This window comes from Akebia trifoliata, chromosome 5 (genome assembly GCF_017979445.1).
Source record: "Akebia trifoliata isolate Shusen 1 chromosome 5, ASM1797944v1, whole genome shotgun sequence".
Classification (NCBI taxonomy): domain Eukaryota; kingdom Viridiplantae; phylum Streptophyta; class Magnoliopsida; order Ranunculales; family Lardizabalaceae; genus Akebia; species Akebia trifoliata.
The window spans coordinates 16,301,705-16,324,743 of NC_141379.1; the positions used below are offsets into that span (position 1 = coordinate 16,301,705).

At 37.7% G+C, this 23,039-nt stretch overlaps 1 protein-coding gene across 4 annotated transcripts in view; it reads left to right on the plus strand.

Annotated features, from left to right (window-relative positions):
- The first annotated feature begins 1,123 nt into the window (after positions 1-1,123).
- The window catches only part of LOC147401556 (Nucleotidylyl transferase superfamily protein), a 54,404-nt gene continuing 32,488 nt past the window's right edge, over positions 1,124-23,039 (plus strand). Inside the window, exons 1-6 of one of the 4 annotated variants that reach the window (XM_086442870.1) lie at positions 1,125-1,306; positions 1,465-1,563; positions 2,111-2,195; positions 4,251-4,311; positions 16,901-16,961; positions 17,043-17,096. In XM_086442870.1, the coding sequence (XP_086298996.1) occupies positions 1,217-1,306; positions 1,465-1,563; positions 2,111-2,195; positions 4,251-4,311; positions 16,901-16,961; positions 17,043-17,096 (450 nt within the window). In that variant the 5' untranslated portion in view covers positions 1,125-1,216. Of the gene's footprint in view, positions 1,307-1,464; positions 1,564-2,110; positions 2,196-4,241; positions 4,312-16,900; positions 16,962-17,042; positions 17,097-23,039 lie in introns of all 4 variants that reach the window. The other 3 variants (XM_086442869.1, XM_086442872.1, XM_086442871.1) reach the window with 3 other exon arrangements.

Sequence of the window (23,039 nt, forward strand, 5' to 3'; positions counted from 1 at the left end):
AGAATCAGGCGTTTCTACATAATCAAAATTAAAATAAGCATGAATACTAATTTTTAGATATAAACACAATTAAAAATAGATAATACCTCGCTATTCCAAATAGAGAAAGTCACATGATTATTCCAACTCTTAAGCAATGACAAATCTTCTGAACCTCTAGGGAACGATTCATTTTCATCTTCGTTTTCTTCTTCTTTTTTGCTTTTTCTCAGTTTCGCTTTATTCTTCTTCCTCTAATTCATCTTCGTTTTCTTGTTCATGTTCTTCACGTGCTTCATGTTTTTCTTACTCTCCACGCACACAACTTCTCCTTTCAGAAGTTGTCGGACAAACCAGACGAGGTTCTTCATTAGAAGAAGTAGAATGTATTCCTTTTTTTTTTTCTCTCTTTCCATATCCAAAACATAATTGATAGAGAAACATATATGTTAGTCCATAACACCAACACCATATCAAACATAAGTGTTTGTTGATGTATTTCATTGAACACTTGGTGTACATAACATCAATCATTTATCAAAACATAATATTACATAAGTGTTCAATAATGCATTTCATAGGACACTTGATCTGCACAACACAAAACACCGAATAAGCATTTGAGAGTATGTGGTTGTGATGTTCAATGTGAATACTACGATGGTAGGTTTTTTAAAAACATTTCTAACTTAGTTTACACCTAATTTTTTTTTTTATAAAGAAAAGGTTGATTGTGGTGTTCGTGGTAACTCAACATGGTGGTGGTGTTTGTATTGCTCAATGTGGTGGTAGTGCTATTTATGCGAAATAAAACGAAAACTTACTTGATAAGAACTTCGACGATTGATATTTATGGATTCCTACGGTTGTATTGTGTCAAAAAGTAGGAAGATAATCACGTTTTGCAAGGAACTCCAACAATGATGGCTATTCTGTTGACTGTGTTGGATAAAGGAATCCAAACTATTCAAATTGAAGAAAAAATTGGGTTGGTTTCATCTCGAGGGTTGTCCTAATAAAAATAAAAAAATTGGGGTCACCTTTTGTACACGGGTGGTGGCCATAATGAAATAATGGGGTGCCTTTATAATTTTCCTTTTCCAGAAATGACGTGCAAACATTTACCGTCAAGAAGACGAAAAACATCATAATTTATTTTGTAGAAAGAAAACTCATCAATCGTTGAGAGTGGGAGGAAGAGACGACCGAGATCATCGTCATCGTTCACCATAAAGAGATGATGGACGGTTGGATTCGAGCTCTGGTTGAAGCTATACACTCTAGCCCCACTCAGGCTGTCCTTTATCTCTCTGGTGGAGCTTCTCAGGTCCGTGAGCTACATAACCTCTCCTTCTCTTTTATTTTTATTCATAAAAAAATAAAAATAAATCACTATTTTGTTTTTATTTGTATATAAATTATTAAAATCAATTATTTATTTATTTATTTTTTTTTTTTTTGCGGTTGTTGTTGAAAAAACTACAGTCTCTTGGGTGGCTGATGTCTGTCCCTGGAGCTTCTAATACAGTACTTGAAGCTGTTGTACCTTATTCCAGAAACTCCATGATCCAATTGCTCTCCAAGGTGAGAGTGAGACCCTTTCTTTTATTTTTGGCTTCATAAGGATAATTAGAAAAATAAAAACACAGAATAATCGATGCACTGGGTTTCAAATTTCAATCATCACTTACCACTCTTATGATTTTAAGAAATAGATTGCCAAAAAGAAGAAGAACTTGGGAAAACTATTAAGTACAAGCTCAACCAATACACACCAAAAGCATCTTGGCATTAATGATGCGGACAATTAAGTCCTTATCTCTTTTGGGTCGTTACATTCCACAGCCGGCATTGGTGGCAAAGCTCCCTATGTGTCGGCTTTCAGTCTGGTTACCCATCTTTAGGGGCCTTCAGGTAGCCATTTCTAGATTTGAACCCAATATGTGGTGTTGGCTCTGATATCCTTTGATATTAACTCAAATATAATCTCAAAGTACCTAGCCATTAATGGTGAGAAAATATAAGTCCTTATCTTTGTGCTAGTATCATATTGTAATTCACAAATGAGTACTGAAGTGATTTGTTTCTCTTTAAGTTTGGAAATTAATTGAGGTTGTGTATTGTAAGGCAGATTCCTACACATTTCGCCAGTCAGCAAACTGTGGAGGAAATGGCATTATCAGCATACAATCGTGCTTTGAAGCTCTCTAGACCAGGTTTTACTTTGCTTACTTCAATTAGTTTAATCTGCCAAGTATATATATATATATATTTTGATTGCTGTATTATGAGCAATATTTTGAATAAATGGTTGAATTTATCTATAATGCCCCTTTCAATTATTATTTTGTAAGAAGGCCTGTTCAAATTACATTCTTGGTTAACTCTTTTTGAATGTCGAGTTGCTAAGTTGGTTTAGTCCGTGAAAGTGACTAGGTACACCAACCCTAGCAGGGGCATGACATGTCATGAGTTGATTTGGGGTTCTTCCCACTCACTTGTATAAATAGACATTCTTTGATTCCTTAATTAAAGCAATTTTGACCTCAGCTGTCTAATCTTCTTGTCCCTCCAACATAGCTCTTTAATCTTTTCAGTCCATTCAATCAATTTGACCAACACAACAAGGTCCATATGGCTGCTCTAGGTGGTTTAGGTGGGCCTTGAAGTCTATATAATAATCTCATCATGCATGCTTGTGTAAAGTCTTTTTCCACCTTGTTTACAAAAGTAAATGAGAGTAAAGACAAAATATGTTTGTGGAGGCTTTATGGGCTTGCAGTCCTCGAGATCTGGGATGTAGTTGCTAGGGGTATCTTAGGCCCAATCCTGTGGGTCGGATGGTCTTTGAATAATGCTCTCCTCTTCTAATATCTCCAAGGAGGCTCTAATATTGGATGAGGTCGAGAAGGGGAGAAGGAGAAAAGGAGGAAGCATCGATGTGGTGCTTGCCAAATTGCTCCAATGGTCAAGTTAGTCTCAAAGAATAATAGATAGAGAGAGAAGAAGATTAACAACAAAGCAAAGGGCTTGTAGGGGAGAACAAGAATTCAAGTTCTGACCCCTCTCTCAATCTTTGAGAGAGGTTTTTATAGCAGTATTTTCAGGGAGAAGTGTCACCACAAGATAGGTTCAAGTAAGCTATGAGCTAGTTATTGAGTTGGATGGGGACTCTTTCTTTTGGAATTGTGCCCACTCCTCATTGATACGCACTTGAGTTTGATTACTGAGGGTCTTAAACCCTTTATTGTGGAGTTGGTGAGATATTCTATTTAGGAGGTGGTTTTGTCAAAAAATGTCATTTCTCAGTCCTTTTGATAAGCAATGAGGGATATCTCATTAAATGGGGAGATTTGGCAAAGAAAGAAGAGCTCAGATTTTCTTGAATGTTTCATCTTATTATGTTGTGCCTTGTCAGACTGAGTTTGAGTGAAGCTTGAGCTCACCGATTCTTTTCAAGACGCCCAAATCTTTCATTCATGTTTGGGGAATTCAAGCATTCCCTCCTGATGAGCTGTAAAGAAACATCCAATCTCCTTTTTTCCAAGTTGATCTGGCATTTGCTCGTGAACTTGACTTTCATGCTTCCCTGATCTGATACATTTCCTGTTTAGGGCCAATGAGATATCCAAGTTGGAAATGAAACTTAGACCCATGCCTTATTTACTTTGCCCTTTTTCGAGTTCTACTGGGTAGTTATCCCTTCAGAGACCTAGATATGAGTGTGCTTTATTGTTTTCGGTTCGGAGCTTAGACCGAGTTATGTTTCCTTGATCCTTGGTCAACTAAGACTGGTTTCCTTAGACGATTACTGACGTCAAGGTTGTTCAATTTACGTTCCTTTTCTGTAACGTTCAAGGGCTAGGCTCATATGACTTCTGACAATCCCGAGGACTTGTGTTGACATCTTAGGGGGGGGGGGGACAAAAGTGGTATCCACAATGTTGTTGCCACATGAAACATTATGGACATGGAAACTACCACAAGATAAATTTCGTTTCCAAGGATAACTTTGAGTTTTTTATACAACTTCACCGAGTATGAATGATAGAAGAAGATAAATGTGAACAATATTCTTTAATACTCTTGCAATATTGCAAACCTGCAATGGTTTCATTGCTATATCTTGTCAATTCTAGTGCTAAGCAAATGCAAGCATTTAGTTATTCTTGCAAAACATAGACAATCTTGCCTGGTAACATGTTTGTACATGACATACTTCCATGATCTAATATCACCATCTCTGTTGATATTTCTAAAAGGTTTGCCAGTTGTAGGAGTGGGTTTTACCGGGTCATTGGCTAGCGTACATCCAAAATACGCGGATCATAGGTATCATTCTTGCTATTATTCTTTTCACAAGCATTATTTCTGTGATTCATTTATTTATTTTTGAACAATTTTATTAATCCTTCAGCCTTATATGTTATTTTTTAATGTCACCCTGTGGAAGCTATTGAGAACGTCACATACAATTACAAGAGGATCTACCTCTCAAAATCAATTTATTATGCTATTTTATTAATAGGTATTTTCTTCGTAAATTGTTCTCTGATAAAATTATGTTTGTAACCTATTTCTAATGCATTTTAATCTTCTCCCAAAATTTAAGTCCATGCATATATATAATTTATTTTAATTAGTAAAGAGTAATGCTTGTATATAAGAAATGGGAAACAGACTACCACTGCACAAGGATACAAATGAAGCTTTAGAAGCTAGAAAAAATAAATATCAATTTCACTACCCCTCTAAAATATCTTACAAATTTCCCTTCACAAATTTACACACCTTAAGAAGTAGATCAACTAGAGTAATTCCTTGGAATTCTTTTAGAATAGAACATAGTGGACTGAAGTAGCCTAATCTTGATTGGGACTGATCCAAAAGAACCATAAATGTCATGCAAAGTTCCTACTTATCATTTCATTCAAGATGTTCCAGCATAGTACAAATGGAAGGAACTTCAAAATCAAGAGACCTCTAGAGTTGAATTTAACCAGAGACTATCTATCCATAGTGCCACAAAGTCCTGAAAAAAATAAAAAAAATCTGCCCTCCCCTAATAAGAAACCAATGTATTATGAAGTAATCAATTCTTTATGCAATGAAGCACATGGTTGGAATCATATTTTGCCTACTGATAAAGTGGTTTAACGAGAGGATCACATTCAAGGAAGCTTCCCCAAGGATGCAAGTAACGTTGTTTAGATTTAGGCCTCCTTGCTAATCTAGCTTGGGAGAATGGGGTCCTTGACGGAAATAACTCAATTGACACCAAGGGGCCATAATTCTATGTGCCAATTTGGTACCAAAATGAAGGTCAATCTGTGAACTTTTCAGTGAGACCAAGATTAAGCACGCCCGACTGATCAAATCAGAGCCTAGTTGTGAAGATGATACAACTTCGCGATGAATAATTATATTGCATTTACTTTACAGCAAGTTTAAGTTTCGTATATTAGGTTTATTTTTGGAAGTGTGACTTGTAGTCTTTGATGAATATTTTAGGCCAAATGAGATTTGTAGTCTTTTTCTTTCCTTGTATCTATTTCGTTTTGTTTCTATTTTCCTCAAATTCCAGACTTATTATCCAATTTATCCAGCCTGAATCCCAAGTCCCATTTGTTTTTCTCTTGGCTAAAAACCTTATTCGAATCCCAAAAACATTGTTGGACAGTGACTGCTTTTAAAATTTAAGCTTCCCCAAACCATGGCCCTCATCAAATTTTGGTATCAAGCAAGTTTTAATCTTCATGGGTGAGGACTTGCCATATTATTTCTGTGGTGTCATGGAGAGTGCAACACATATAGGGTTCCAAGCTATGCGTGATGTTACAAGAGGAAAATACAATTATGTAGTTAGGATGATTGTACAATTATATATCTACTTGTATAATGTTAATATATTAAAAATAATTTCACTGGAGATCAGCAATATCCTGTTATTCGATTTGTCTAAAACTCTTTCATGGTATCAGAGGCTTTGCTTTTGGAGAAAACTTACGATCTTACTTGTGAGGTGGTGGCACTGCTGCCATCACTGAACAAAGTCTTTCTTTACTCTTTTGGTCTCATTTATCTTTTAGTTTTGCAAATTGCCAATGTTTGGTCTTATGGAATTTTTTTTAATCAAACATTTCGTATCCTTCTTCTTTACACATGTTTCACCTGCTACAGCCCATTCATAAATCTGCAACAACTCCACGTGCCTACCACTAATATTCTTCATCGTCTCAATGGTTAAATTCTGCAACAATCAATCGATTAGACACCATTGCAAAACTTAGCCAAACCCCATCACCGCAACCATTCCACTACTACAACCGCCTTGTTTGTATGAAGTATGAACTTTCTTTGCCTATACTTGGAACAACAAAAAAAAAACAACTTCTCTGCCTATGCAGTATCACTTTCGCTGGACATCGTCATTCCATAATTATCGCTGCCACTTTACTAGCTGCCACTCTGGCTGAAGTGGACTAGCGTTTTCGTCGGTTCGCACATCATGGTTGTTGGTCCTCCTTCCTTGTGTATCATCCATTTTTCCAATTAGTAGTCCAATATGGAAACCCCTTCAAGGCCCAATCCCAATTGCATCCATATCTTTGTTTGTGTAAGAACATCAAAAATCATCACTGGCATATGGGCCCCGAAAAAAGCTGTTTTGGCTCAATCCTAATTGGTTGAGACCAACTTGATCGATCTTTCTAATTTGAGCTTTTGAATCTTTCATAATTATGCTTATTTTGAACCATGTCATTTTAATACCCAACTCAAGTCATGGTTAATCGTTGAGCCCATGATTAGAGCCGACATGGAGCTTGTTTATTGGTCCATTGGAGATCATTTGCTCATCAAATAATTTTTGGGGTAATATTTGTCTAGTTTTTATCTAGTCTAAATTGGTCCATTGATGAGGTGAGCAACATGTGCAAGTTGCCAACCATAACTAGAACTTGATAATGGAGCGGAGAAGATTAATATCGGTGGAGAGAAAGAGGTTTGAGATTAAGGAAATCTGGATTCGAAATGGAAGAGGTGTAGAAGTGAAGGAGATGGGTAGGAAGTTTGAATCGTCATTACAGTTGAAGGATGAAGAGACAGCTTGGGTGTCTAAAGAAATAGATCAAGCGAGAACTACTCCGAACACTTTCTTAGCAAAATTTTCCAAGGATGGGAGAATTTTTATTCTACGAGGCGGGCAAAATAAGTTCGGTAAATTCCTGAAACTACAGCGATTCTCAGAGAGATTTCGTTTGCGGGGGGTTATGTTCCCGGAAGGTGCTGGAGGCAGAGGGTGGGGAGAAGTTAGTCTTGCCTTGAGAGTGTTGCTAAGTCCAGCTGAGAAAATGAAGGCATCAATGGTGGAGGAGGGGCCAATTAAGTCGTGGGTGGAGGCAGCTCGCAGAACCCAAGCTATGACAGAGGTTGATACGAAACCAAAGTTGGAGGAAGGCTCCTGTTCGGGGAGAAATCGAGGTATAAACAGGGGGAGGGGATTTGGAAAATGGAGGTGGGCTTATATCTGTAGAACGAATACGCAGGAGGCAGATTGGGAAGATTTCTCAACAGAAATTAAACAGGGGTTAAGCGTTTTGTTAGCGGTTAAACTATTAGATTGGGAACCATCTACTAAAGTTTTAGTGTTGGGCGATAGAATGGAATTCTTAAAACTGAAAGATAGAAGGCAGATATCGGTAGGATCGTCGGGTTTTCTTCTTCGACCTTGGTTTGCGGATTGTAATAGTCTTAAATCAACTTGGAAGGAAGAAGGAGCATGGGTTCGTATCAGCGGTTTGCCCTTTCATCCGTGGGGAAGTTTCGCATTCAGAAGGATAGGAGCTCAGTTGGGAGGCCTTCTAGAGGTGGATGAGTCCACGGCTCGTCGTGCGAGGTTGGATAGTGCGAAACTGAAGGTGAATTATTCTCCATGGAAAATGCCGAGGGGTCTTCTGCTCTGGATGGATGGTTTCAAATTTAGATTAGGGGTTGAAGTGATAAGTATGGAAGGGGAAGGGGAGCTAGAGTGCTTTGAAGATTCGGGTAATTCGGTGGAAAAGACGGTCAATAACACGGCTGAAATTGGAATACAGGTGGAGGAGGTTGGGTTGCAGACGGAGGAGATGGAGGATCAGTCGGCAATACCTGGCATTAGTGTGGCTGGTCGGGGATTATCAAGTCTGTTTGGAGATTGTGCATGTGGGAAGGCTGAACAGTCGAAGCTTTTCAAAACTCGACTTTGGAGTGGAACACGTGGCAATGGCAATTATGTTTCGAAGACACGCCGCTGGAATCAGAAGCAGGCTCGTACGATTGGATTACTAGCTACAGCAGCTAGAAATATAAAGTACATGCGCTGGCTGAGAAAGAATGGGGTGGTGGAGTGCTTTTAAAACAGATAGAGGTGGCTTGGGCTTACGAAACCAGTGGACCAAAAAGGTCTAGGTGGGCTAGCTAGTGAAGCCCAATATATCGGAGATGATGGGCCAGGACACGAGTTAAATGAGGAATCTCTATTGGGCCAGGAAAACATTTTGGATGGGGCTGTAAAGTTAGTGTCAAATGGTAAGGGCCTACGTAAGGTGAGTGGGTCTAAGGTGGGCTTGAGAAAAGAAGGATGTGGTCTGGATGGGTCCGTAAGGTGAAAGGGCTGACTCGCATTAAAGCCTGCAAATCGTCCAGCGGTATAAGAAGGTTATAAGGGAGAACAGAATCAGATTGACAGGGGAAATGGACAAAGCTGAAAAGCTCGAGAGTATGAGGAGGAAAGTTGGGGAGACTGTGGTCGAGAAGGGTGTCGAAGTGGAGGAGACAGCAACGTCAGTTATCCTTGAGCAGAGCATAGATAAGGAGAAGGAAGTAGCGATCGGGGGATCTCTGCCAGGTGAGCTGGAGTTGGGTATGGTAGAAGAGAGTGAGTTACGGCAGACGATGGTGGCTCAAACAACCCACGCGGGGGGTGAAATGGAGAGCACGAAAGGTAGGGAGCTTGGAATTCAGTGTTGCATGCTTGGCTTGCCGAATGTTCAAAATTTTGGGGGAATGGAATGATCTCGGAGGATGGAAGGTCTGGTTGTTAGTAAACAGCAAGGGAGGAAGATCTATGTAAAGTTGTTTTGAGGGTGTACTTGGGTGGGCCAAGGAGTCCATGGGATTGTAGTTCAGCAGTGAGTAAGGGAGACAGTAAAGGCAGAGGTTGGTTGGATAGAAGGCAGAGGAGACAGGGGACCATAGTCATGGGCAGTCAACAAGATGCTAAGCAAGCAAAGGGGCTAGAGTGGAGGAGAGAGGGTGGTGTAGAGTCGGAAATGGTGAAGCATGGGTCGAAGTTAATACAGCGACAAGAAAGGCAAACTGAAGATTCTATGGCGACAGTACCATCGGTGAGGATGGAAAGGGGGGCCACGGATTATCAGCGCAATTTGATGGACATCACAGAACAGGTTTTGGCCAATATGTTAGAAGCGGGGTTGAAGGTGGGAATGTCGATTAGAAATGAAGGCAATGTGGCTTTGAAGACGAGCGAGGGAGTGGCAGTTTGTATGCAAAAGGTGGTGGGACAGTGGCCACTATCAGGGGGTAGTCCTTCCTTTAGTGGGGCAGCGGTGATGACGCCAAAGGAAAGATTTCAGCTCGAATTTGCAAGGTTAAGGATCACAAGGCTTTTGTCGGGTGGTGAAAAATTGGGCAAGGAGAGAAACAAGAGATTGAAAAAGGAAATCATGGAGCTTAAAAAATCTGTCGAGGAATTTCCGTTAATAGTCTCAAGTGGGAAAAGAGCCGGAAGGCGCTTGATAGGACTTAATGTCGATTAAAATTTTCTCTTGGAATGTAAGGGGCTTGAATGCGACTTCAAAAAGAGCGGCTATTAAGGCTTTTCTTCATCAGCATAAGCCAGACGTGGTGGTCTTGCAAGAATCAAAGTTAAATTTGGTAGACTAGGATAATCAAGGAGATATGGGGCATTCGGTTCATTGGGTGGTGCAAACTGCCATCTTGGGGGGCTTCGGGTGGTATCATTCTAATGTGGAACAAAAAGAGAGTGGTGGTGGAGGATACTCTCATAGGGGCTTTTACTGTGTCAGTGTTATGTAGAATGATTGGGGAAGATTTTACTTGGATTTTGACCGGGGTGTATGAACCTACTTTAGGGTGTGAGCGGAGGCAATTTTGGGAGGAGCTGGAAGACGTTAGAGGTCACTGGGATAGATCGTGGGTGGTGGGGGGAGACTTTAACGTCATTAGATTTCCTTTTGAAAAAAGTGTGGGTTCGAGAACTACGAGAAAGATGCGTCGTTTCTCGGAATTTGTGGATCATAACGAGCTCATTGATCTTCCGCTTTGTGGGGGAAGGTTTACGTGGTCTAATAATCAGGAAACTCCAATCCTTATAAGATTGGATCGCTTTCTGGTATCTTTGGATTGGGAAGAGCATTACGGGAGTTTGATTAAGGAGAAATGGCCGAATCCTGCGTCTGATCATAGCCCTATTTCATTAGTGGCAGGGGTGCCGAGGAATCGTCCTACGCCTTTCAGATTCGAGAATATGTGGCTTGAGCAGCCTGAATTTGGGGAGTTGATTCAGAGGTGGTGGAATGAGCTAGTGTTTGAAGGCAGGGCAGGGAGAGTGTTAAGATTAAAGTTGAAGGCTATTAAGGAAAAGCTGAAAATTTGGAATAAGGAGACTTTCGGTCATGTGAATATAAGGAAAGAGGCTGTGCTGGTAGAGCTTAAAAACATTGAGGAAAAAGAGGAAAGAGGGTGTCTAGGTCCTGGAGAAGGACTGCGTCGAGTGGATCTTAAGTTTGAATTTCAGAGGCTAGCCTCAATGGAGGAAATTTGTTGGAAACAAAAATCGAGAGTTCGTTAGTTGAAGGAGGGGGATAAGAACACTTCTTATTTCCATCGGATGGCGAATTTCAACAGTCGGGTAAACTTTATTTCGAACTCAAAGTTAATGGTGTGTGGAAGGTGGGCGAGGAAGAGGTTTGTGAAGGGGTGGCTCAGTTCTATCAGAATCTTTATACAGAGGAACATGTGACTAGACTGACATTAGATTCCCTATCTTTTGATAGCATCTCCTTGGATCAGAAAAGATGGCTTGAAAGACCGTTTGATACAGATGAACTGTGGGAAGTGGTTAGTGGTCTGGGAAGTGATAAAGCTCCGGGGCCGGATGGTTTTTCCTTAGGTTTCTTCAAAGCTTGTTGGGAGACAGTAAAAGAGGATGTGATGGCAACCATAGAAGAGTTTTATAGGGATGGATTTCTGGATTTGGGCTCGAATAGCACTTTCATTGCTCTAATTCCCAAGATATCCGGTACGGAAGACATCACAGACCTTAGACCTATTAGCCTGGTTAGCTCGGTGTATAAGATCATTTCAAAAGTTTTGGCTTCTAGGCTGAAAACAGTGCTAAGTAGCATAATTGGTCCGGCGCAAGGGGCGTTTGTTGCAGGAAGGCAGATTCTGGATGAGGTATTGATAGCCAATGAATGCATTGATTCGAGAAGAAAAGCCAAAATTCCGGGTTTGGTTTGCAAAGTAGATCTAGAGAAAGCCTATGATCACGTAAACTGGAACTTGGTGAAGTATTTGCTGAGGAGAATGGGTTTTGGGGAGAAGTGGGTTCGGTGGGTTATGAAATGTATATCCACATCTACCTTTTCGGTTCTGGTTAACGGATCACCAACGGGGTACTTCAGAAGTTCAAGGGCTCTTCGTCAAGGGGACTCGTTGTCCCCTTTTCTGTTTGTGATAGTGATGGAGGCCTTGGGTAGAATGATGTCAAAAGCAGTGATGGAAGGGGAGATGACTGGATTTTCCACTAAGACAGGGGGGCATGTGATTTCTCACCTTCAGTTTGCAGACGATACTATAATCTTTTTGGATTACTCGCCGAGACAGGTGAGCTTTTTAAGCGGACTGCTAGGGTGTTTTGAGGTGATATCGGGCATCCTGGTCAATCTGCGAAAGAGTAAATTGTTTGCAGTGGGAGAAATTGAAGGGGTGGAGGCAGCGGCGGCTTTGTTGGGGGTCCAAACGGGGACACTTCCATCCACATATTTGGGGCTTCCGTTAGGAATGGGTTATTCTAGTAAGGAAATTTGGGAGCCGGTTGTTGATAGGATGAGGAAGAAATTAAGCACTTGGAAGTCTAAGCTTCTATCAAAAGGAGGGAAGATTACTCTGATTAGGAGTGTGTTGGCTAGTATCCCCATTTATACTTTCTCTCTGTTTTCCTTGCCGAGGAGTGTGGAAGTTCAATAAGAGAAAATTTGCCAGAAGTTCTTGTGGCATGGAAAAGATGGAGCTAGAAAATACCACTGGGTGAGTTGGAGGAAGTTATGTTTGCCCAAGAGGCATGGGAGGTTGGGTTTCCGGAATTTTGGCTCCATGAATTCGGCTTTGCTAGGGAAATGGCTTTGGAGGTTTGGTGAGGAAAGGGAGAGTCTGTCGAGAAAAGTAATTGTGGATAAATATGGGGTAAATGAGAATGGGTGGGAGACTGGTCCGGCTAAAGGGGCTCTAGGTTGTGGGGTGTGGAGAGGCATTTCCAAAAGAATGCCGATTTTTAAGAAAAGAGTGAAATGTAAGGTGGGGAGGGGGGATAAGGTAAGATTTTGGGAGGATTGGTGGTGTGGGGATGGAATCATTAAAGATCAATTCCCAGAGCTATTTGCGTTGTCAATGAAGAATAACCAGTTTATCTCCAGTTTCAAAATCATTGACAACGGGATAACTAATTGGGACTTTGGCTTTAGAAAAACGTTTAATGATTGGGAGATGGATAGTGTAGGGAGGTTAGTGTCCTTGGTAGAGAGCAGAAATTGGGAGCACATACTGGAAGATCAGAGAGTGTGGGGGGCTTCTATAGATGGAAACTTTACAGTGAAGTCTTTTAACAAGAGTATAGCGCATAGTTTTGGGATGTCTTTTCCTCACATCTTGTCTGGGGTGGTAAGATTCCTCCGAAGATATCGACGTTTCTTTGGCTGGCGACTTTAGGGAGACTTGCAACAATGGATCAGTTAATAAAAAGAGGATTTATTGCGCCAAATCAGTGTTGTATGCGTAAGTCTCAGGCGGAAACGGTGGACCATCTTCTCATGCATTGCAGGGTGGCGCATCACATTTGGTCGCATTTCTTAATTTTGTTTGGTTTAATAGGATGTTTCCCCAGTTCACTCAAGTCGGTTTTGGAATCTTGGTTGGCATGGGGAGGGGCTTTCTTATCCTCGAAGTGGATTCTTTGGTTTTTGGCCCCATTTGCAATTTGTTGGGGCATTTGGAAGGGGCGTAATTGATGCATTTTCGAGGGGAGAGAGGTTACTTTGGATGGTCTTATTCTCTCTATTCTGGAACTCATGTTTTCTTGGAGCAAACTGTATAAGGAGTTTAAAGGGGTTTTCTTTGAAGACTTTGTGGTGAGGTGGGAGAGGGTGTGTTCTTTGTCCGGGGACTAATTGTATCTCTTTTGTTTTTTCTTTTCTTTGTTTTGGGTTGGTCTTCTTGACCCCCCTTTTTTCTTGGCTATTCTAATAAAATTATCTTTACCGATCAAAAAAAAAAATTGATCTTGATCTTGTTGAGGCCCATCCAAGTTGAGCATATTGCTCCTTGCCTTCTACACATGGGCACATCATCTTTCTTAAGCAGAAGCAATCAATAGGAAATCTTCATTCTAATCAAAGATATTGGCGACTAAATTCGTCAACAAACAAATGGCGATCTCCAACAAGCACAGTCAGACATTTTCAGCCATCCATCAACAATTTAATCATTGATATCAAGGGTTATTCGTATCAAATGTAATCAATCTTACATTCCTTATTGAAAGAAATATGTGATTGCAGGGGGATACTAGTGTATTCGTTTATGATATATGGAATCATATTTCTATGTTAATTAGGATTACATCATGTAGTTAGGCTAACTATAAAGTTATGTAACCAATTGTATAGCATTTCTCTATTTGATAGAATCTTACTGTAGATCAATAATATCCGGTTATTCAATTTATCTTTTTTTTTTTTTTTTTTGAGTTAAAACATGTATATTGGGTTTTACAATGTAGATTCATCATATAAAGTTTCTCATATATTAAAAAATACATAATAGTCTATGACTGAGTTATTCCTACAAGAAACAAAGAGGTGGTCACAAATTTAGGCTACAGTGATAGATGCTTGAAGATGATGTTCTTTTCTAGAACCTTTCCCTTACCCTCACGATGTTAGCAAATGAGTACGCAGTGGTTTCTCCCACTCTACTCCTAAATGTCCAAATTTATTTTTCTCATTTGAATCACATCCACAACCTTTCATGGGCAAGGTAATTTATATACCTGAAGATGAGTCATTGTCCCATTTGAATCACATAAATGTCCAAAGTTATTTCTCATTTTGCATCTTTACTTTTAACATTTGAGTCATGTGCAGGATAGAAACTTCATTAGTTGCTTTTTATAGGTTTATTATTTAGAGGTTCTGAGAGGCTTCTGTCTAGCCATCCACAAATAACCATGTTCTACAATTTTATTACAGTGAATGAAGTTCTTTTTGTTTATGTTTGGTTGCTGAGATGGCTTTATTGACTCCTTGGATGCTTTGGTGGTGCTGATTCCATCCTTTAGAACATCGATTGATGGTGAAACTCCATTAATTTAGGATCCCATGCTAGGTGAGACTTCTAATCATATCCCTTATTTCTTTCTTTCTACCTACCTATTTATTTTTATATTTTTCCTCAAATTCCGGCATTGTTATCCACTTCGTTCATCCCCTTAAGGAAATCCAATTCAACCAGTCTCTAGGTTTTTGGAATCCATGTAACCTGACTTAACAATTCTCATCTTTTAAATTTTGAGCTCCTTTACAGTCCATCAATTTTATGTTTAAAATAAATAACCCCGCATACGAAATAGAACAACAAGAGTAATGCCTTGGACCTCTTTCAGGATAGAAACACGATGGACTGTCATGGACTTAATCTTGCCTATGCTACAGCCAATTCCAAAGACCCGTAACTGTCGGTAAACAAAAAAAAAAAAAAATTCCAAATTTTCTTCTGTCAAGATGTTGCAGCATAGAGCAAATGTAACCAACCTCATAATCAAACGGCCTCTAGTATTGAATACAAGCACACTGTATCTACACACAAAGGATATGCATCACATTCTCTAGAATTACCCATAGCACTCCCAAAGTACAAAATACACAATCCTCTCCGAACTACTTGCAAAAATTGTTAGTTTACTTTGATGGTTTGATATTACTTGCTTTTGGGCCAACAATAAATTGAAACATGCATAGTTGTACCCTATGATTGTGTTATTTATTCCTATATGCTCTTGATAGGCGGACACAATTTAGGTTACTGAGAAAGATGCTCAAAGTTGAGTTCTAGCTTAGAACCTTCGTATGATGAAGATGCTATAGAAAAGGGGTACAAAGAAGTTAATTCTACTCCAATGCCAAAACAGGACAAGAGTATGGATATGGTGACAAAATGAAATCTTTACATGCTAGCAACATTCCAGAGACAATCATTGATGCTTTGGGTGCAAAGTAGAAAATGACTCACAAAACCCAATCTTTGATTTCACGAATTTCTTGTCAGAATTCCTGAAAGAAGTTAACTGAGTACATCTTATAGATCTTTTGCGAGGTTGATTGTGTGATTTATCTGAAGTCCGACGGAACACGATCAAGGGTGACAAGGTTAACAATAACAACGAACATGCAGAAACACAAATTTAAGGGAGAACTAATGTTCCCAACACGTCATCTGATGGAAGTGCAAATAAAAATAATTATCAAACTCGAGGTCAAGTTATTTTCACCTAGAGAATTTGATGCAATCCAATATTATCACTTCATGTGGGGCGCGTTCTTATGTTCCAAAAAAGATTTCAAACACCTTTGTTGCAAAAGAAAGGTCATTTCAATTTCTTCCCTTCGATATTGAGATCATGCAATTTTGACATGAATTTTTTATTTTCAATTTATTGCTAAATTACGGACAAGTTATGGTTCAGGGAAGAATTGCTATATTTGGGATAATTTCCAGCTAGTATAGTACCTGTTTGAGGCTTATTTCTAAAATTATAAGGTTGTGGACGATTGGTCCTAGGCCCTTCTTTTAGTCCATCTTTGCTACATCGGCTGAAACCCCATCCTATCTGACATGTCCAAAAAGCCCTAGTTCACATGATCATAAACAATTTTTTACATTGATCTTACAACAAGGTTAGAATTGCTTAATTGATTCCTTGAGTCAATGCATTCCGGCGATAAGAACGTCATCCAAAATCCCCACCTTCCACCCCCCACCTGATAAAAGCCTTGATTAACAGAAAAGATAGAAGGCAAAATCAAAAGAATTCTAGAAGCCGACATCTTAGAGACAGTCTCATACAGAGTATTATAATCGATCTTACAATTTTTTGAACCAACTGATGAGTCTGAATTTGATTAGTCCACCACCCTAGGCCTATTAGGAATCAAATATATAAAGGTGGTATTGACCAATAATCTAAATTTCTAGAAATCCTGGACCACCTTCATGGAATCTTCCCTTATCACCTCACTAGAACTCTTGAAAGAGACTAAAGTAAAAGCATCCGGGCAAGGCTTTGTTTCCTTCCAATTCCTTAATAGAGAATACGATCTTGTCTGACGATCTTTCAACTCAGCTGTCAAAATAAATAAAAAATTACTATCAAAATGAACCATCTAATGAACATCTAAACATTTGTGTAAAGTACAACTTGGAATAATAGTGATTAAATTTATTACATAAACATTATCCCTTTTGTTTACCTTTTGTTTTTCCCTTTCCATAACTTCTTTTGGAAATTTTAATTAGAAGATATGACTTTTTTGCCTCTCAGACTAGCTGTTTTGGTCACATGCAGGTTTTACTTGTCAACAAGAACATCTGATCGACTTTGGGTATCTAAGATTACCTTGTCAAAGGTAGTCATTACATTTGTCTTGGTTTGTGAGATTATATCTTTCGATTAAAAGCATACTGAGATATTCAGGTACTCTTTTCAGGGTTTGCGAACTCGTGAACAAGAAGACAAAGTTTCTAGTCATTTTTTAGTGAAGGTGTGTAGTCGATGCTGAAGATAAAATCACTATTATTCCAAAATTTATTCTATGCATTCTCTTGAAATCTATGCCATTTTCAAACTAATATAAGGGCATTGTGCTTTTCCATAGTAAATGCTTCCTTAGATGTACAATTCCTTATTTTTTTTGCACTAGAGGTTAAATTCATTGTTTCTGTTTCAGTTATTTGAAAATTGTCCTCTCTAAACCATTAGGGATTTGGAATTGAGAATATTTTGGGTCTTTTATTTATTTATTATTTGTGGAAATGATGTCCCATTGTAACGTTATTCCTTAATCAGTGCTTTCTTACTCGATAGCATGTACACTGACACCTTGAAATCTCTCTTACTTGGTGATTACGGAATCCGTTTAATTAATTAAATTTAATCTAACAGGGGAATATCAAACACATAAATATGCTAAAAATTCATGCATCCACGACACCAAATTTTTTCCGTGGAAACCCTTTTTGGAAAAAACCACGGGACCTTGTCCAAAATGATCCACTATAATTGACGAGCTTACAAAAGTCACTCACACAAGACTACTGACATACTCGAATTCACAATCTACCACTTTCTTACTTCAACACGCCCTTGCAACTCCATGCTCACGAACCGCTCCTATAACCTTGATCACTGCACGATCTAAATCCATGAATTGCACCACTCCACACTTGATTGTAGGAGCAAACTACGAACAAGTCAAGGTATGTTGTTCGCTCAAATATTTCAAATCTCAAAAATATGAATTAAAAATCTGGGGTTTGAGAGAGTGGGTAGGATTTCTTGGAGAATAAAATTGATCAATTTCATGCCCTTTCTCTTTAAAAAAATTCATATGAAAACCCTAGATCAAAAAGTCTTTTTTATAGGAAAAAATTCAAAGTTTGAAAAAAATCGGAACTTTGTTCACTGATTGATCGGACCAACCTAGTCGATCGATTGATTGGACATACATCATCGATCAATTTTTTTTTAGCTTGCTTCAATCAATAGGGCATCTTGTGTCTATATAGAAAAAATCAGTTTTTTTATTTCTTGAAAATTAAATCCAATTTTGAACTTTCTTCAATTTCTCATATCTAATCACATACGGTAAATTGGTCTTTGGGTCACGTGCCATCCTAATTCATGGAATTGCCATCGCAATTCATGGAATCGAATTGTTTGAAATTCCTCATGCAACACACTTGAACCTTCAACTTTGATCTTTGTAGATTGAGAGTTTGAGAAGGAGAATCGAAGAAGATACTGGAGAAACGTGGGAGGAGTCGAATTGACTCCTACCTTAGCCACACAATGTATCATATATCGTAATCAAATAACAAAAGAAAAAAAAACACAATACTACCCCTACTAATTATGACTTATTACTCCTAATACTCCTCCTCAAGCTGGATAATAATATAAGCCCAACTTGTTACAAATATGATCAACCTTACTACAACCCAATGACTTAGTAGACAAATTAGCAAGTTGACTTTCAGATTTCACATAGAGAGTAACAATTTCACCATTCAAGAGTTTATCACGAACAAAGTGACAATCAACTTCAATATGTTTTGTCCTCTCATGAAACATAGGATTAGAAGCTATGTGTATAGCTGTCTGGTTATCACAAAAAAGACTCATAGGTAATTCTACTGTAAAACTTATTTCCTGCAGAAAGTGTCTCAATCAGTTTAGCGCACAAGACATGTGTGATATAGCTCTGTACTCAGCCTCCGTACTAGATCTAGCAACAACTGTTTATTTCTTGATTTTCTATGTTACAAGATTACCATTCAAAAATGTACAGTACCCAGTGGTAAATCTCCTATCTGAAGGAGAACCTGTCTAGTTTGCATCCGCATATCCTTATATGCGAGTATGACCATTTGACTTGTATAACAAACCACGTCCTGGGGAGCCCTTCAATTACCTAACATTATGTTGCAATGCTACCCAATGAGCTACTTTAAGAGTTCCCATAAACTGACTAACAATATTCACAACAAATGAAATGTCCGGTCTGTTAATGGTGAGGTAGTTCAACTTCCCAACAAGACTACTATACCTATCAAGATTATCAAAAAGATCTCCTTGATCAATAGTCAACTTCTGTTTTGGATTCATGGGAGAATCCATAGATTTAGATCCAAATATACCAGTCATATAATAAATCTAGGTTATACTCTCTTTGTGAAAGACTAATGCCACCAATTGAATGTGTGCAAGCTCAATACCAAGAAAGTTTCTTAGCTTACCCAAATCCTTAGTATGAAACTTTTGTTGTAAAAGTGACTTTAACTTCTCAATCCCAACAACATCATTCCTTGTCAATACAATATCATCCATATATATAGTTGGAAGAACATACACACTAGTGGAGTGAGAATGAAAAACGAAGTAGTCTGCCTGATACCTCGACATTCCAAACTCAAGAATTGCATTGCTGAATTTTCCAAACCATGCTCACGGGGATTGTTACAGACCATAGAGCGCCTTTTTGAGCTTACATACTTACCAACCTCTCCCTGAGCAACAAACCTAGATGGTTGCTCCATATACATCGCTTCTTGCAAATCACCATCTAAAAATGCATTCTTTACATCAAGTTGGTACAAGGGTCGCTTAGACATAGCAGCTAAAGAAAGAATAATACAAACGAAAGTAATCTTAGACACTAGGGAAGAAGTTTCAACCTAATCAATTCCATACATCTGTATATAACCTTTTGCCACCAGTCTTGCCTTCAATCTATCAATTGTGCCATCAGGGTGAAACTTAACAATGTAAACCCATCTGCATCCCACCACCTTCTTTCCAGGAGAAAGAGAGACAAAATTCCACGTATCATTGTTATGAAGGGCTGTCATTGCCTCTTCTATTGTTGTCTTCCAACCCGGATGGGATAAGGCATCCTAAAGACACTTAATAATAGAAATAGAGGACATTGACGAAATAAAAGCGGACAAAGAAGGTAATGAAGCATATGACACAAAATTAGCAATGAAATATTTAGTAACACAAGAATGAGTACCTTTACACTGAGCAATTGGCAACTCAGTTGGAAGTGGAGCTGAAGAAGGAATTGGATCTTGGGAAGGAATTGGATCTGCATATGAAGAAGATGTTGGCATTGTTGGTGTTGTAGTAGTCCTCCTGTAGTACACTTTAAGAGGTGGAGTAGTAGGAATAGAAATGAGAATAGGCAATGTAACAAGAGTAATACCAATATCATTAGAAGATGTGTTAGAAAAATATGGGACAAACTCAAAGAATGTAACATCCGCACATAGAAAATGTTTACGCAAAGTAGGACTATAACATTTTTAGCCCTTCTGTGTACAGGAATAGCCAAGAAATACACATTTTAAACCTTTTGGATCTAACTTATCCCAAATAGGTCCTGGAAAATGAACAAACAAACACATCAAAAGACAATGGAGTAAGATGAAAAAATAGACTATTAGGAAATAATAACTTGTGTGGAGATTTACTCTCGAGAATAGGAGTAAGCACCCTATTGATAAGAGAGCAAGCAGTGAGAACAACTTAACTCCAATAAGTTTTAGGAACTTTCATTTGAAACATTAAAGCATGGGCAACTTCTAATAGATGTCAATTCTTGCATTCAGCAATCCCATTTTGTTGAGGAGTATACATACAAGAAGACTGATGAATAATTCCATAGGAGTGAAGATATGTAACATAATGACCAAGAAATACTCAGCATTATCAAAACACAAAATTCAAATAGGCATACCAAACTGAATTTTTATTTCCATATGAACTTGTTTAATAATTGTAAACAATTCTGAATGATCTTTCATTAAAAACAACCAAGTCATTCTTGAGAAATCACCCACAAAAGTAATAAAATACTTAAAACCAAGGTACGATGGAACTTTTGCAAGTCCTTGCACATCAGAATGAACTAAACGAAAAGGACTGGACACCCTACCATTTACACTAGGAGAAAAGAAGCACGATGATGTTTATTTAACCTGTAATGTTATATATATATATATATATATATATATTGACCAAGTCAACTAAGGTTGATCGAGTCAACCATTGTTGACTCAAGTCAAGTCATTCTAGTCAAATAACTTTGACTAGTCAAATTGACTAAGGTCTTTTTAGGAATTCTAAAAGAATTATAATTTTTGTAATATCTAGATTAGATTTTTTTTTTGAAAATATCAAATATGATATTAGTTGATTTTTGTTTGTTGTTTCATTTTTTTTACACAAAGAAGAAGAGAAAAGTAAGAAGAAAAAAGAAGAGAAAAGAAAGAAGGAAGAGAAAGAAAGAAGGAAAGGAAAAGAAAGAGAAAAAAAAAAAAGGTAGGCCCTTGCAACTCTTTATAATAGTTTTAGTAATTTAAAATATATATATATATATATATATATACTGATTTTATAGTTGAAAAATATAGAATTTGTTTTGTTTTTAAAAAATTCTGATTTAGTAATTTTAAAACTAAAGTTGTTTTTGTAAATTTTTAACTACATGCATATACTTTATACATATTTATATTATTGTTTTTATGAGTTTAAAGTATGCTAGTAGTTCTTGGTTTGTTTAAAAAGAATTATTATATGCTTGTAGTTGATTTATACATGTTTTATACGTAATTATATATGCTAAAAACAAAATACAACAACTATGAAAGTTGTTTTTTGTATAAAATTGACAACATGTATGCTAGATAGAAGGATAAAAGAATTTGTTGCTTTATACGTACGTTATACGTGTTTTATACGTATTTATACGTGTTAAATATAAAATACAGCAACTGTGAAAGTTGTTGTTTTTATATAATATTTTACTATGTCTACTTAAATTTAATGCTCAAACCATTTGTTACTTTATACATATTTTATACGTACTTTATACGTATTTTTGTATTTGTCAAAAAGAAAATACAGCAATTATATAAGTTGCTGTTTTTACACACAATACATATATTTTGTTCACATTTTTTATAAACATACATGATTTTTGAATAAGTTAAACTGGTGGACAGTTTACTTTAATCATTTTAGTGATAGATTTTCAAGAAATGTTTCTAATTAAAAAGTTGGGTAGAAAAGTAATTTATTAAAATAAATATGAGAACGAGTTCTCAATTGAATGTCGTGCTTTTAAAATACCCAGTTAGTGAGATGCTTCGGCGTATGCCGTATAAGACACGAAAATGAGAGAAAAGAGGAAGTGATGCTTCAGTCATAGACTATAGACTATGTAAGCCACGAAAGAAAGAAATAGAAAAGAGAGATGAAACTGTACATTTAAGAGTGGACTGAGTATTTAAAACACGTGTATGTTTTACTTTCATTACGTTTTGAAAAGAAAATAAATACTTATATGTAGTATTTTAGTGATTTATTAAAGAGATTGTGAAAATCTATAAAGAATAACATGTTGTGACATTTTTGGAATGATGTGTTATTCTAGGATAACAGTTGCGTTGTTTGAGTTCTTATGTATTATGGGATGCATAAAAACACAACATCACAACAGGAATCCGAGAATTTCTTTTCTATCTTTAATAGAGAACAAGATGTAGATAGCTTTATGATTGTAGAGAATATCGAGGATCACATGCACGCCAGATTGGCATAGATGAAGATGGCTAGTTAATGATCATTAATAATCTAGAGTAGTTAAGAAAGAATGACCTACTTGATTTGGCCTGTTTCTTAAGGCCTTGGCCAACGGCCAACTTGAGCCGGAAAACAGTTACCCAAATTATGGCAGAGGCTGGCCATATAATCAAGAATTAACGGTGGGGTTTCACACTGGTGAAGTATTGGAATAATCGTATTTTGACTGAGATGTTCACATCAGTCGTGACCCTCAACTCTCTATTATAGTACTCTATTATTCGATGTTATATTATGAACAATTGTTTTTATTTTTTTATTTTTAAGTGTTTCAATTTCC